The sequence below is a fragment of the Rana temporaria genome, chromosome 2 (assembly GCF_905171775.1).
Source record: "Rana temporaria chromosome 2, aRanTem1.1, whole genome shotgun sequence".
Classification (NCBI taxonomy): domain Eukaryota; kingdom Metazoa; phylum Chordata; class Amphibia; order Anura; family Ranidae; genus Rana; species Rana temporaria.
In genome coordinates, this window is record NC_053490.1 from 222,070,343 (window position 1) to 222,085,387 (window position 15,045).

The window sequence follows — 15,045 nt, forward strand, 5'->3', positions numbered from 1 at the left end:
TATTTATATAAAAACTTATCACAACTTATACCAAAAAAAAAAAAAAGCACCTACTGTATGTTTACTGTAGAACTGAATTAAGTTGTGTGTGTAGGTTGTTGTGCTATTACTGAAAACTGGAAAATAGTAGAAATTGGTGGTTTCATTATACACACGAGTTTAATATGTACAAACTCCTACTAATAAACGCTTAAAAAGTAAAATAAAATATGTTGAGGTCATCTTTGTATATGTCACTTTCAAAGAATTCATTAACAAGGAAAAGAGGCACGTGTGAAAATAAAAAGGCATTTTATTCAAGCTCATATAAAATGTAGTTAGGTCAATAGTGGTTATATTGCAATATCAGTATAATCCCCATGGGCAAATTCATTGCAGCAAGACTGAAAATAGAAAGTACTGTTTCAAATATACGGCACTTTGTCATTTTTGTGTAATATAACAGTACAGTGTTCATCTAAAAGCAATATGTACCCTTCATCTAAGCGGTTCTCACAGGAAATAGTGTTCATTACTATACTCGAAGAAAAAGAAAAAAATATATAAATCATAAAATGTCAAAATGTGTCAAGAGCTAAATGCTATTGTACTAAAAAAAAAAAAATAAAAAAAAAATTCATATGCAATAAAAAACAAAACAAAAAAAATATATAAAAGAAAATCTGTTCCTACGCTACTTAGGATTGGTTGTTCCCTCCTGAGGTATTGTGATTACAGAGGCACAAATAGCTATTTCTTCATACTGTGGTGGTGGCTCATTGGGACTGTGCTGTGGCTCGCTTAATCTCACACCCCTTGTTCCGGTGGCTTCTTCATAAGAAGGTGGTGCATCGCAATTCGAAGAAAATCCAGCTGAAAGCGTATCTGACCGCACATCATAATCAGTCAATCCACTGGGGTTCCCAGCCCTTTCAAAAGCATCCTCCATTGCACACAACACATTAGCATGCTGAGCGTGACTGGAAACTCCTTCGTTATCTAAAGTCTCAGCTGTATTTTCTCTCGCACCTCTGTTGGCATATGCAGTTCTCCGGCATGCTTTGTTTCTGAATACACACTTCCACAATAGCAAGAGAACCAGAGCAACAACAAAGAAGACTGTGATTAAAGGGAAGGCCAGGTAAAATGGATACCAATTGCTGTCCGAGCTTGAGTCCCCATGTCCTCTGGTGTACTCTTTCCAAAACTCTTTCTGAGGAAAAAACAAATAAAAAAAAGTGTAAGTGTTCGAATGTACAATAATCTTATAAAGCAAAAAATAAATTTTCAGAAAAAGAACTAAATCGACTACCTCTGTTCACAAAAAGAAAAAAAGGTTTACTGCAGTCATATTTATTGAACAGTATTTGCAGACATGTAGGGGAGTGGTGTTAAAATGAATTTGAATGATAAAAACATTAAACTATAAACTTTATTTCTTAAAGTCGTGGATTTAACAGTTAAATCATTCATAATGCAGGCAGATGATTGGAATTATACAGCTCACCATCGGTTGATGTCCTCAGACTAATCTGCCACAAAAGAATCTCAATTATGCTTCTAAAACTAGCACAAAAACTTGGGCTGTCTTGGTAGGATAGAGAAATCTAAGGGTTATGGGCTCCATCATATAAAAGAGAACCGCAGAGGTGACCTAAAACAACTCCAGAAATGAGACCAAATCTACCTTTGTAGTAAGACCCACATGCACTGCAAGGGTTAAAAAAAAAAAAAAAAAAAAAAAAAAAAAAAAAGTGTGGGATTCCAGGCTTAACCCAAACTACTCTTAATAAACTGTCCCCTACCCCCACCTAACCAACCTGTGTAGGATAGATCTGTATATGCACCTGGCTCAACTGATTTAGCCAGCATGGGTGTTGGGGGGGGGGGGGGGGGAGCAGCAACAGATGGGCCATTGAAGCCTATGAGTGTGGTCACCGCTTTAGGCTTTACCATTAAGTGTTGGAGCACCATCTCCGTTCCCCAGTAGCACCACTGGTAGACAGGGTGATCACATGACCGGAGCAGGCTGAAAATAGGCAAGTACACATATCTTTCTTACCCAAGTTGGTAAACATAGGTGTTAGACGGAGGTACAGGGACAGAGAGTAGTTAGGATTAAGCCCGGAATTCCACTGTTAAATGTTCATTTAGCCTAGGGGTACAGGAATAAGACTAGCCATAGACTGTTCAAATCCTGCTGAACCAGCCGAGATTCCAACCATGTATGGGCAGGCTGATTGTACTCAAGTTGATCGATCGATCGATCAACTTGGATACAACCAGCCTGCATAAATGACATGCCATTATTGGTAGTGGCTGGTATAGCCGTTAGCAGTGCTTTAAGTGGGCCAAAAGAGATGCCGGTACTCTATTAGGCGCCGGTGCTGCCCCCCCCCCCCCCCAATACTGAACATGAAAATACCCTTAGAAAGTACCCTGAAAAAGAGCTACTGTAGAAAGAGCTACTGAACATAAATGCTAAATTCAGGTAAGTGCTTTTTACAGGGAAAGGGAGCGACAATGGGCACAGTGGCATCATGGGGCACAGTGGTGACAATGGGCACAGTGGCATCATGGGGCACAGTGGTGACAATGGGCACAGTGGCAACAATTGAGGGGCACAGTGGCTGCATTTGATGGCATGGCACAGTGGTGACAATTGATGGAACAGTGGCTGCGTTTGATGGCATGGCACAGTGACTGCGTTTGATGGCATGGCACAGTGGTGACAATTGATGGCACAGTGGCTGCGTTTGATGGCACAGTGGCTGCGTTTGATGGCATGGCACAGTGGTGACAATTGATGGCACAGTTGCTGTTTTGAGCACCAGCCGCCACTGTTCCAGACATTTGTAATGTTTGTAGATCCTGGGACACACACACACACACGTGTGAAGGTAAAGTGTCTGCAGGGAAAAGTCAGGGAAGGGAGGGGGAGAGATAACAACCATCTGAGAGGAGCAGTGTGACAGGCAAAGATGAATGGATCTGTGTGAGGACGACAGGAGCAGGACGGCCGGCCAGATAGTGCTGAGGAAGGGGAGGAAGATGCCAGGGAGAGAGAGAGAGCATTGCAGACACCAGCCAGAACTGACCTGTAAAGCCAACGTGAGGAGACCTGTTAGCACTGCTGCCCGAACCTGCAGGGAGGAAACTTCAAAGGCCCCCCATGCACCTAGGACCCCTGGGGCAGTTCACAGAAGTGCCCTGTGCATTAAGACAGGAAAGCCCTCCCCCGCTCTCACAGTGTCCCCCAGCTTTTAAGGAGAGGAAAGCAGGCAGCGCGGGGGGGGAGACCAGGCACCTATAGGAGGATCACATGTGGCTAGAACAGGGAGGCAGATCGGTGCGCTGTGACAGTTACAGAAATGATGCAGACAGGAGGGAGAGATGCACAGCATCGGTTCTGTAACTGTCAAAGCGCACCGATCTGCCTCCCCATCAGCGGGCCCCACTCGGCTGTGGGCCCCATAGCGCCCGCGTGGGTCGCTATGGCGGTAGTTCCGCCACTGATCATCATTCCTGGCCTGGGGCTGCGTTCCGGTACTGGAAACCCAAGTACTGGGCGCACGGAGAGGTGCTGGTACTCTCCAGGGCCATTTTTGGAAGTGACGGTACTGAGTACCGCCGCATCCGGCCCAGTTAAAGCACTGCCCGTTAGCTATAATCTATGTGTTGCCCCGGTGGGAATACAATAGTTCTGCGGGAGGGATTCTCCCGTCAACACCAATTGTGTTGATGGGGGAATCTAGCAAGTTTATTTCCTGCAACCCGTAGTGGTCGCTTAGTCTATGGGCTGCCTAAGTTTAATTATTTACCGCCATCCCTTGGTTCTGGAGGCTTTTTTTTCTGTTCAAAGCTCTGAGCTGTAGGATGTCCCTCAGCCACAATACAGTGCAGGGATCTTAATCCTGTGGAAGAGGTGATCTTGCAACCGTGGTGGAGAGCAGCTTAGAGAGGCGGCAGTGTTGAATGAGTGGGCCTGCCAGAGCCAGGAATAAGGTGCAGTGCAGGGGGACCCTACTGCATGTGTAGATTTAGTTGAATTCCTGGAGTTCAGCTTTCAGGCCATATGCTAAAGGGGTTTAACATTTCAGGAGATACAATATACAGATCTGTCCAAGACAAAATAGGTACATGGTGATCACTGGCTGAACAGCTTAAAGTGCGTGTCAGGGCAAAATAAAACAATTCTTACTCAGTTCTATGTGTGTAAATTTTCCCATGTTTTTGTCTCTTCATGCATTTAATACCACTTAAAATTGTTTGTAAAGGATTAATAAACCAAAATGGCAATAAACTTGCATAGGTTAGAAAACAAAAATGTGTTGACGTCTTTTACAAGCCATATGACAACCACAAGGTGGTGCTCTAGGGAAAAGTAAGATAACTTGTTGGAATGGTTTATTTTCCTGCACAATGGAACATTTTACACAATGCCAATCTAAGTTAGAGAAAAAGGAGTTCCTAATAAAATAAGCTTTGTATTCAGACTGAGGCCAACAGGAAAGTCCACATGAATGTGTGATCTATAGTAAACCCCCCCCCCCCCCCCGTCATATGTACTGTATGTTCCAGAAGAACATTGTATGCTCTGGCTGATGTGACTGCCTTCCATTCTTCTATACACTGTGTTTAAATACTCAAATAACTTGGATTAGGTTTACCCAGGGATTTATTTACACTAAACCATCACCTTACATTCAGATTCCGGGAAGTCCTCATACAACAACCGACAACAGTAATATTGCAAAACACGTCCATTAGTTTACCATAAGCTAACAAACTGCTGCATTCCAGTGAACAAAATATTTAACATCCCTTGAAAAAATTACAAATAAAACTCCAGCTTTACAATTTTTGTATTAGATTTGAAAAGAGTGAGGGAATGTTTCTATTGCCATAGATCATATCAAGGAGTGAGTAGAAATTTCCCCCAAACTAAAAGGAAACATTCTACTTTAAAATGTTCCAAATACCTTGTTTCCTCAATACAACATACCTACAAGAAAAAAAAAAAAGTGGAGGAGAAGGCGGCGCAACGGATCACATACCACCCTTTAATGTTCTTGGGTTGTTTGCGTAAAAAAGAAGAAAACCCCTAAAAAACTGTTTGCAGACATAATAAAATTGATCATGCCGAGACAGGGCTCGACAAACCCCAGGTGCCAAGTTTGAGTCCTAGCACCTGGGCTGCTGCCCTAATGCTCCACACAACCCGTGCCCTTGTTTTTCCGGGCTCCGCTTGTTTATCTGCTGGCCCAGCATAGCAGGTACTACTGGGTAGAGGGGAGGGAGGAAAGCAGACACACTCTCCTCCACTTCCGGGTCAGCAACAAAAAGGGAAGGGCGACATCACTTCCGGGCCCCCATTAAGTTTCCCCGGCCGGGAAAACGTAATACAGTGCGATGTGCATTGTACAACATTCGATGGAGCACAGAGAAGGCAAACCCTGGATTTCTCATTAAAGAGAATCGGTCACCCAAAAAAATCATCACATAGGGGATAAAAAGTGATGGGGGAGAAGAAGAAAAAAAAAAAAAGTTGGATTGCGATACACTTTACATATCGCCGCACACATTGAAAGACCAATAATTCTCGCACCAGACCCCCCTTCGTATGCCAAACTGATGACCTATAGCAGGCTTTTAAAGCGTTGCCTATGGAAACTATAAAGGTACTGAAGTCTGAAGTCTATCGCCATTTCAGGTTTGACATGTTGGGTATCTATTTACTCGATGCAACCTTGGATTTAATATTTTACCAAAAAATTGGGTAATTTATTGCATTTTTGTGCCCCCTAACATGAAAAAAACCTGGCCCCTAACTTTTAGCTGGCTCCTGGATGATCAAAGGCCCAGGCTGGGTATATAGTCACAACTGTCTAGGACCTCCCAAAAGTGGAGTGGAGGCGTTTTCTCTGAACGGTCATGATTTCTTGGTGAAATTATCCACGATTAAGGGATCCTTTGGATATCACATCACTATATGACTTGCCTGCTTTTTATGCATATAGACTTTCATAAACGAACAATTTAATTTTAGCACAGTTTATTTTTGATTCATTGTTTTGAGTTAGTCGCTTAGAGTGGCAACACCATGAGTCTACAATATTGAACATTCAGAATATCTAATTCTGAGATACTGAATTCCTGGTTTTCAGTAAATAAGAAATGCTTGAAAGATATGACACGCCAATCTATAGAATATACAAGTTTTAATTTTTAATTGATCTATATTACTTAACTTTTTGATATTCAAAAAATTTTGAGATGCACCTGTATATGTTTTTTGGAACTGGCAAGGTATCCACAGAATTCCTCGTGCCACAGATATTTCACAGTAGGCAGGTGACTTCATTAGGTCAATATGAGAAGGCTACAGACTCACTTCACACATCTAGCACACTAGGTTGAGAATCCATTTTTTTTTTATTTTTTTTTTTTTTTAAAAGGGAGCATTATATTCAGCCAAGTCCAATGAAATTTGAAAATTACACTCACTCAACTGAAAAGAAAAATACCTATCCTTCTTGAAAATCTTTGTGAATAGAGTCATGTAGGGGAAGATTTTGTCATTCTCCAAGAGATACATAAGAGATACACAAGGCTGTTAGGGGTTTCAACCCACTGACGCACACTTTTTTCTGAAATATCAATTTGGTAATAATGTCAGAAAGCAACAGTAAATGAAAGCAGAGCCATTTTATATAATGGTTTCCAAAAATGTGCTTTTAGTTAGCTACTCTGACTGCTCTGGTTAGGAGCCTTGCAAGTCTCAGAAGGATACTTACAGTCTTCTCGTCATTCTCAAAGGCTTCCCTCGCCTCTTCATAGCTGCACAATTCTTCATTGCACTCCCGCTCAATGTTGCCTTGCTTGATCTCTTCGAGGAACCCATTAGCCTCTGGGGAAGCGCTTTTAGAACAGAATTGGCTCTCTCTTCAGATAGGAAAACTGGGAAACAAAGACCAAAGGTAGTTTAAGGATGAACAGAAGCAAGCATTGTAAAGAAGGGGGACATAAAAGGAAAAATAGGCATCATAACGGCCAGGGGCACTTTGCAGATTTATGATGAGGACTACAATTGAACGTCCATATTCATGTCACTTTACAAAGTCCAAAATTGTATGCAATATAAACCCAATAACCCAATGTATGATGAACTATACAGCAATATTTCCTAAACAACCAAGAAACCCCACATTTTTTTTTTTTTTAGATGGCAAAAGTACACAGATCGATACAAGTAGAATCCAGTAATCAAAATATATTAAAGAAATTTGCAAAAAGGGTACAAAAAACAAAAAGTAGCTGAACAAGGAAAGAAGATGGTGCCGATGACCATTTTAAGGATACCCTTTTACCACACAGGAGTGGTTGTAGTCGCCAACCCCCCTGCCGGTGCCAGTCTGTGGCCCTGTTGATAACCAGTCCGTACAGGGGTGAACTGCAACCATGGCCGCCACTAAATTCTTGCGGTGCAGCAGTGCCATTTAGCCTGTGTGTCCGCTCGGGTCTCTCGTCCCACCAATAATGTCATTGTATCAGCAAGGCAGGGGCACCAATGGAGAAGGCCGTGATTGCTAGGGGCACTGCAATTGTCATTACAGTGCCCCTTTACAGTTCAGTCCCCATTATATTACTGTAAAGGGACTGTAATGCACAGGGGCAAGGGGACTGTAATGCAAAGGGGCACCAATATAAAGGGGCACCAATATAAGGGGCACCAATATAAAGGGGAGCTGTGACGTGAAGGGGAAACCGAGAAGGACCGATATACAGGAAGGTTGTGGTATGAAGGGGGCCAGAGGACAGACTGAATATCTGGGTAACCCCCCCCCCCCCCCCCCCAATCCTGCCCTAAAACCAGTCCCTGGAGCCAAAAAGGCTGGGGAATGCTGCTGTAGTGTACCATATACAGTATTTCAGTCCATCAACTATTTCCCATTCACGCTTTAGCCCTAATGAAAGGTGGCACTGTTGAGCACTTATAAAAAACACACTGGCCTTTTATAAAGTCGCTGCCTTATCTTCATACTGAAATAAACTAAACTCATTTTGGACTTTAACACTTCAGTAGAAGTGAAGGCTAAACAAATACACATACTTTAAAATATTGCCTCCACATTGCCCTGCATAAGTTATAATACAGTTTCTTCCTCCAGGTTTTTCTATGCAGTCACGTGACCACAAAGCTCCAGAAATGACAATAACTGAGTCAGACTGTCCAAATTAACATGTAGATGGAGAGACACAGACTTGAACAGCACAAGCCATGTGGAGACACTGGAGAACAATTTCCCTAGGTTATTTATGGACAGGGCAAAGAGGGAAGCACAGTGTCCTGGTTAAGGTGGAGGGGCTAATCCTTGAGAAAGGTTTAAAAAAATAAAAATATGAGGTAAAACAAGGGGTTATTTTGTGTTTTTTGTAAAGCCAACAGAACCATGCTGAAATCCCACAGAGCCACTAGAGATCATAGAGTGGTAGTAGAGCTGCACGATTAATAGTTAAAGAATCAAGATTCAACCCCCTCTCACAATCTCAATACAGCATTTCCTCGATTCAGTGCTGTCAAAAAAAAAAAAAAAAAAAAAAAAGAAGAAGAAGAAAGAAGAACATTGTAACAGTTTTTAGATCAAAGGGATGAAGTTCGGTCTTTAAATTAGGTCAGTTGAACCACTTAAAAAAGACCAAGCCTTTATCTGACACTTGCGGCTTACAAATTAAAAATCTGTATTTTTTTTTTTGCTAGAAAATTCAGAACCCCCAAACTTTTTTTTTTTTTTTTTTTTAAGAGACCCTAGAGAATAAAGCGGTTGATGCAATATCTTATGTCACACTGCATTTGCGCAGCAGTCCTTCAAAAAACGCATTTTTGGGAAAAATACACTTTAAAAGGACTTAAGGCTAAATCTTGACCTTTGGGAGGGTACTTAAGTCTAGCTGATGATCAAGGCCTGATTGGAGGAAGGAGAATTCATCCTAAAAATTATTTTCCTGGATGGAAGTACTTGGCTTTGCACCAGAAGTAGTAGGTTTGGCCAAGCCGCTAAAGCCAGCAATGGAGAAGGATGGTAAACAGGCCCTTGGAAAAAAAAGTCTGGATAGTCTGGGAGGGCCCTTGGAGAGTTTGCCAGCAGGCCGAGTATCACAACCTCCTGATCCAATGTGCAAAATGAGAATCACTGGAATGCCCTACATCTCAATTCCACAAGACGAAGCAAGGGAGAAGCTTCAGCAGGAGAATGGCATAGAACGGTTCCCAAGGAGTGCCCAAAGCTTTGACTGAAGGCCTTATGCCGCGTACACACCATCACTTTATGTGATGAAAAAAAAAACGTTTTTAAAAACGTCAATTAAAATGACCGTGTGTGGGGGAAAACATTGTTTTATGTCTTGTGAAAAACAACAAAATCACTGTGTAGCTAAAACGATGTTTAAAGCGACGTTTTTAAACCCGCGCATGCTCAGAAGCTAATTATGAAGCGAGCTTCAATGGAAAAAAGTGCTGAACGTAACCGCGCTTTGCTAGAGCATTTTGAAAAAACGATGGTGTGTAGGCAACGTCGTTTTTGAAAATGAAGTTTCAAAAACGTTTTTTTTACTTCACAAAAAGTCGTTTTTTTTTCCATCACATAAAGTGATGTGTGTACGCGGCATTAGGATCCCTGTTTCTTGCAACAAACTGATCCAGTTTATTGTGAACTTGGGAGGTCCAGAGGTCCATGTCTGATGCCTCCCTCCTGCAACAGAGAGCTCTAAAAACCACCAGGTGGAGGGAGCATTCTTCCTCAGTCATCAGTGTCTTAACATGTAATCTTCATAGTCCAATCACCACAACTGGATGTGATCAGTGGTCAGAGCAGGAACATGGAAATTTTGCCCAGGTTTGATTTAGAAACACTGAGCTGCCCCCCCTGATGGTTAATGTAAGCCATGGCTGTGATGTTGTTCAACAGAATCCTGGTTGGGTGACCTCACAGCTCAGATGTCTAGCAATGAAGAGCCAATTGAATTGCCCTGTGTTCCCGAATACTGAGCTGAGCTTCCGACAACCCAAGTCCCCTTTTACTGAGTGTGTCCAGGTCTCCACACAAGCCTGACAGGTTGGAATACTCTGATCACTTTATAGTCCATCAGGCAAGAGTCCCTGATTCCATCACTGGACTGGAGATTCACTGTGTCAGGGTTAGTCTGGTCTTGCTGGACAGGCACACAAGGTGATATGAAGACTGTACCTGCTGGTCCGATGTTTGCCAGAATTGCAACAATCAAGCCCAAAATGGTTATGCAAAAGCGATTGGTTGGGCAGCTTTTGGACTATAGGGCCTGAGAATAACAAAAAATAAGACTGGAATCAGCCAGACGGACAAAAGACCCTAGACATGGCTATATGCAAAGTTAGGCTCAAATAATTCAGGTGAAGTGTTGGCATAGAATCGACTTCTGTGGTTCTGGAATTATTCCAATTTCCAAAGCGTCTGTATCATCCACTCAACATTGGCAGAACCCGAGCCAACTATTCTGCAACAGGTGGTTGTAATCCACAGTGGGAATGCCTTGAAAGTGGGATAGAGAGAACAGAAGCTAGCGCCTTGGTGAAGACCCAAGGTACAGTGAACAGACCAAAGGGAAGAGCAAATAATTGGTGCCCACAGCAAAATACAGATAGCATTGTTGCAACATCAGGAAGGGAATGTTTAATTAAGCATCTTTTATTCTCACATATGCCAGAAAGTCTCCCAGGTGAAAGGAGGCAAATACAAACTGCGTCGATTCCATACCAAATTTTTGAACTTTGTTGAGGTTGTCGAAACAGGAAAATCCAGTATAGGATGAATGCCCCCTTTGCTTTAGTTGGAGCTGCACGATTCTGGTCAAAATGAGAATGCCGATTCTTTTGCTTAGACTAAAGATCACAATTCTCTCACGATTCTCAAAAACTGAATGCCAGAAACCTCCCCCAAATAAATAAACCTGTGATTTATCTGAAAATATGAATATATAAAAAACAGACCAGTGATATGTCTAGAATGTTAAAGACCATATAACTCCTATGAAAAAAGCAGAGTCAAACTTTGATTCTGCTTTTTCATAGGAGTTATATGGTCTTTAACATTATAGACATATCACTGGTCTCTTTTATACATCAGAAGCAGTACCGCCGGCAACCACTGGGTGGCGCATGGATACACACTAACAGTTGTACAGAACTGTGAGAGAAGCCCAGGCATCCATCCAGCGGCGCAGGCTGCTGACGTCGGTTCCGATATCAGCGCCATTTGCGTTCCACGCTGGTTACGTGGAAACGGCGGTGACACAGAAGAATTGCGGGTCATCCCACAGGGAGAATCGAGATTGCGATTCTCTCCGCGATTAATCGTGCAGCTCTATCTCAAGGGCAGCATGAAGGTTTGCCCATCTTTGCAAGGAAGCTGGCAGATTAGTCAGCATTAAGAGAGGCAGAGACCAGAACTCTAGTTTGTAGCCCTTGGACAATGCTCTGGCCCAAAAAAACGATGTCCAGGATCCAGGCAGCTGCAAACGCCAACAGATGTAAACATGAGGATGGGGCAGCCCAAAAGGGGTATAAAGAAGCCCCAGGGGAGGGGAGCGAGTCAGACTGGACACTGCAACCCCAAGGGCAATTGGCCAAGGGTGCTGATCATGAGCCGGCCAACCTTTTTTCGGTCATGCCCCATGGACAGAAGCCAAATAGTGAGCTTCTGGCGGACCTGCTGCAGTAAACGAACCTAATGTCGGACAGTTTCTATTAGACTACCTGATGCCATTCGACACTCGGCCTGTGTGCATAGGGCTTTAGTGGAAAAAAGCATGAGCTGACCTTTAGCTGTTGGAGCTCATCAGAAAATGTAATGTTTTAATGTGTTAAATTGTATTTAAAACTTTAATGTTTTAAATTCATAACAGTGTGATCTCGCCAAGCCTGAATACTGATACTCAGGAGTGGTATAGGAGGCTAGTAGAAATGTAAATTGAAGGACTATTTGCCTAGCTTTCATACTCATGGCCTAGATTCAGTACTTCGAGTCACTAATCCAGATCCAATATGTAAAATGAGTCAGCGTAAAGTCAGACGTCATTATGTGCATACTTGCTCCATGTTAGTAACTAAAAAAGTATCAATGCAAGGTGATCAAGACGACAGTCAGGAGACTAGAATTTCAGGACGACAAGAGAGCAATACCAACATCTATGCTTCTGAAATTGACCACTATTCCACCAGGAGTTTTAAAAAACTGATATAAAAAAAAAAAGAGCAATTTGCAAAACAATCAGTATACTAGCATGAAAGCTTTAAAAAATATTTTTATATATATATATATATATATATATATATATATATATATATATATATATATATATATATATATATATATATATATATATATATATATATATATATATATATATATATATATATATATATATCTTTGTTTCTATTAAATTATTTAAAGACCTTTCTGAATAAAACATGACAGACTGGCACGTAAGCAAAATAACTAAAGAACAAACCCACACAAAAGGAGCGTAGACAGGGCATATGAAAAGTTCAGTTCCCAAAGCCGATACTAATTCCTATGGACAGTGGCCCTCCGTTCCCAGTGCTACAGTCAGATTGTGCATTCTACTGCAGAAGAAGTTTATTACCAGCGGCACACTGAGCTCACAAGAGGAAATTCCACAGCTAAAAATAACGGCACTGCACTCTTTTTTGTGATATTTCTTGGCAGGAGGTAAAGTACAGGGAGGAGGAGGACACTATCTGTAGAAACCTGCTCTTTGTATGGAACAAAGACTTACAAAGCAGCCGTTTGTATTATCGTACTATACCAGTATTTATCAGTTTACTATATTTTGGTAATAAAGAGACAGTGGTTATTAGCCAATCAGATCGGTTTTCTATCGTTTATGGGAAAAAATATTTTTATTCCTCTAGTACAGGTGTCTCCAGACTATGGGCCTTCGGTTGTTTAGGAACTACATCATGGCCAGTGTAGTGTCACAGTTTGCTGCCTATCCTAGAATGCTGCGGAAGTCACGTGGCGGCCAACTGCGCGATGCATTCCAAACGCAAGTGCGATGCGTTCCAATGGATTTTCGACAGTACACACCAGCGAACCCGGCATTCAGGGCGACGTGGATTTAGAGGAAAGTGGCCAGTCGGCCTCACTTCGCTCGGACGGCTCGCTCGGCCTCCTGGCTCTTTTTTTAACATCCTCCAATCCACGGGAATGTTAAAGAAAGAGCCTGGATGCCGACCGAGGTTTCACTGGTGTGCGCTGTCGTTAATCCATTGGAATGCATCGCGCATGCGCAGTTGGCCGCCACGTGACTTCCGGAGCATTCTAGGATAGGCAGCAAACTGACAATACACCGGGAATGTCAGTTTCACAATGCCTTATGGGACATGTAGTTCCACAACAGCTGGAGGGCTGTAGTTGGGGATCCCTGCTGAAGAGCATGCTTTTACAAAGCATTTGCAGAGCTTCCCCCAGCTTTGTTAACATTCAGCTTCAGTTTGTAAATGTTGAACACAGATCCGAATGGGAGTTATGACTGCCACTTTAAAAACAAGTTGCTAGCAGGCTTCAACACTACTTGAAATTTGTTGAAATCCTGCTGTTTGTTTAACCACTTAACTACCGGACACAGTCAATTGACGGCCGCACAGTAGCTCAATTGTTCTGACAGGACGTCATATGACGTCCTCGTCTTTTAAAGCCGATAGTGGGCGCGTGTGCCGATTTTAAAGCCGATAGTGGGAACATGCTGCACGTGCCCCGCGGCAGCCGCCAGGCACCCGCGATTGCCCAGTATCCGAGCAGGACCGTGGATCTGTGTGTAAACACAGAGATTCACGTACTGTCAGGGAGAGGAGACCGATGCTGTGTTCCTTGTACATAGGGACACAGATCGGTCACCTCCCCCAGTCAGTCCCCTCCCCCTACAGTTAGAATCACCTATGACCCCTAGTGTTAACCCCTTCCCTGCCGGTCACATTTGTACTATAATCAGTGCATATTTATAGCACTGTTTCACTGTATATATGTGAATGGTTATATATATATAATTTTTGTTTACCAAAAATATGAAGAATACATATCGGCCTAAACTGAGAACTTTTTTTTTTATTTAAATGGGATATTATAGCAAAAAGTTAAAAATAGTTTTTTTTTTTCAAAATGGACGCTCTTTTTTTGTTTATAGCACAAAAAATAAAAACCGCACAGGCGATCAAATACCACCAAAAGAAAGCTCCATTTGTGAAAAAACAAACAAAAAAAACAAAAAAACGTAAATTTTGTTTGGGAGCCACATCGCGCAATTGTCAGTTAAAGCGATGCAGTGCCGGAAGCTGAAATTTCGCCTGGGCAGGAACGGGGTATATGTGCACAGTAAGCAAGTAGTTAAAGTGACAATCAGCACTCTCATTAACATTTGTGTACAACATTTCCGATCAGGCGCTGAAGGGTGCTTTAAAGGCTTAGGGAAAGCCGTTTGAAGCCTGCTGAATGTTTTATAAAAGCTTGCGGTTCACACTGCTCTTATATTGCTTAAGGCCCCATACACACTATTAGATTTTCTACAGATTTTTTCTCTTCAGATTTACCAAAACCCATGTAGTGCAAAGGCCTGCCTGATTGCATACAAATTGAAACTCTTCAGGTTTGACCTCATACATGCTTTTGGTAAATCTGAAGACAAGAATCTGCAGAAAATCTAATAGTGTGTTATGGGGTCTAAGCGTAAAAGACTGGAGGTAGCCTGTTGTAAAACACATGTCTGCTGATATCCGGCCACCCGTGGATTAAACACAGGTCTACAAAAGGTCCAGTTTGAAGAATCAGTCTGTATGCAGGCATTATACTCAGGGTGGAACCTAAGGGGGTTAACGCCGAATTGTGTGAAAAGGTTGTTTGATCCTGTCTTATTTGATCCTCCCCTTCTTTCACAGTCCCCAATCCATCTGATGGAAACAGAGCCTTGGGGGCACTCTTAACATGCTCAGTGTGGTGTGTATTGCCAGAGTTT

General features: G+C 42.4%; 1 protein-coding gene across 1 annotated transcript in view; it reads right to left on the reverse strand.

Annotated features, from left to right (window-relative positions):
* Positions 1 to 274: 274 nt before the first annotated feature.
* The window catches only part of PRRG1 (proline rich and Gla domain 1), a 51,701-nt gene continuing 36,930 nt past the window's right edge, over positions 275 to 15,045 (reverse strand). The window contains 3 exon segments of the mRNA XM_040336486.1: positions 275 to 1,192; positions 6,777 to 6,887; positions 6,890 to 6,939. Of these exon segments, the coding sequence (XP_040192420.1) occupies positions 674 to 1,192; positions 6,777 to 6,887; positions 6,890 to 6,939 (680 nt within the window). The 3' untranslated portion in view covers positions 275 to 673.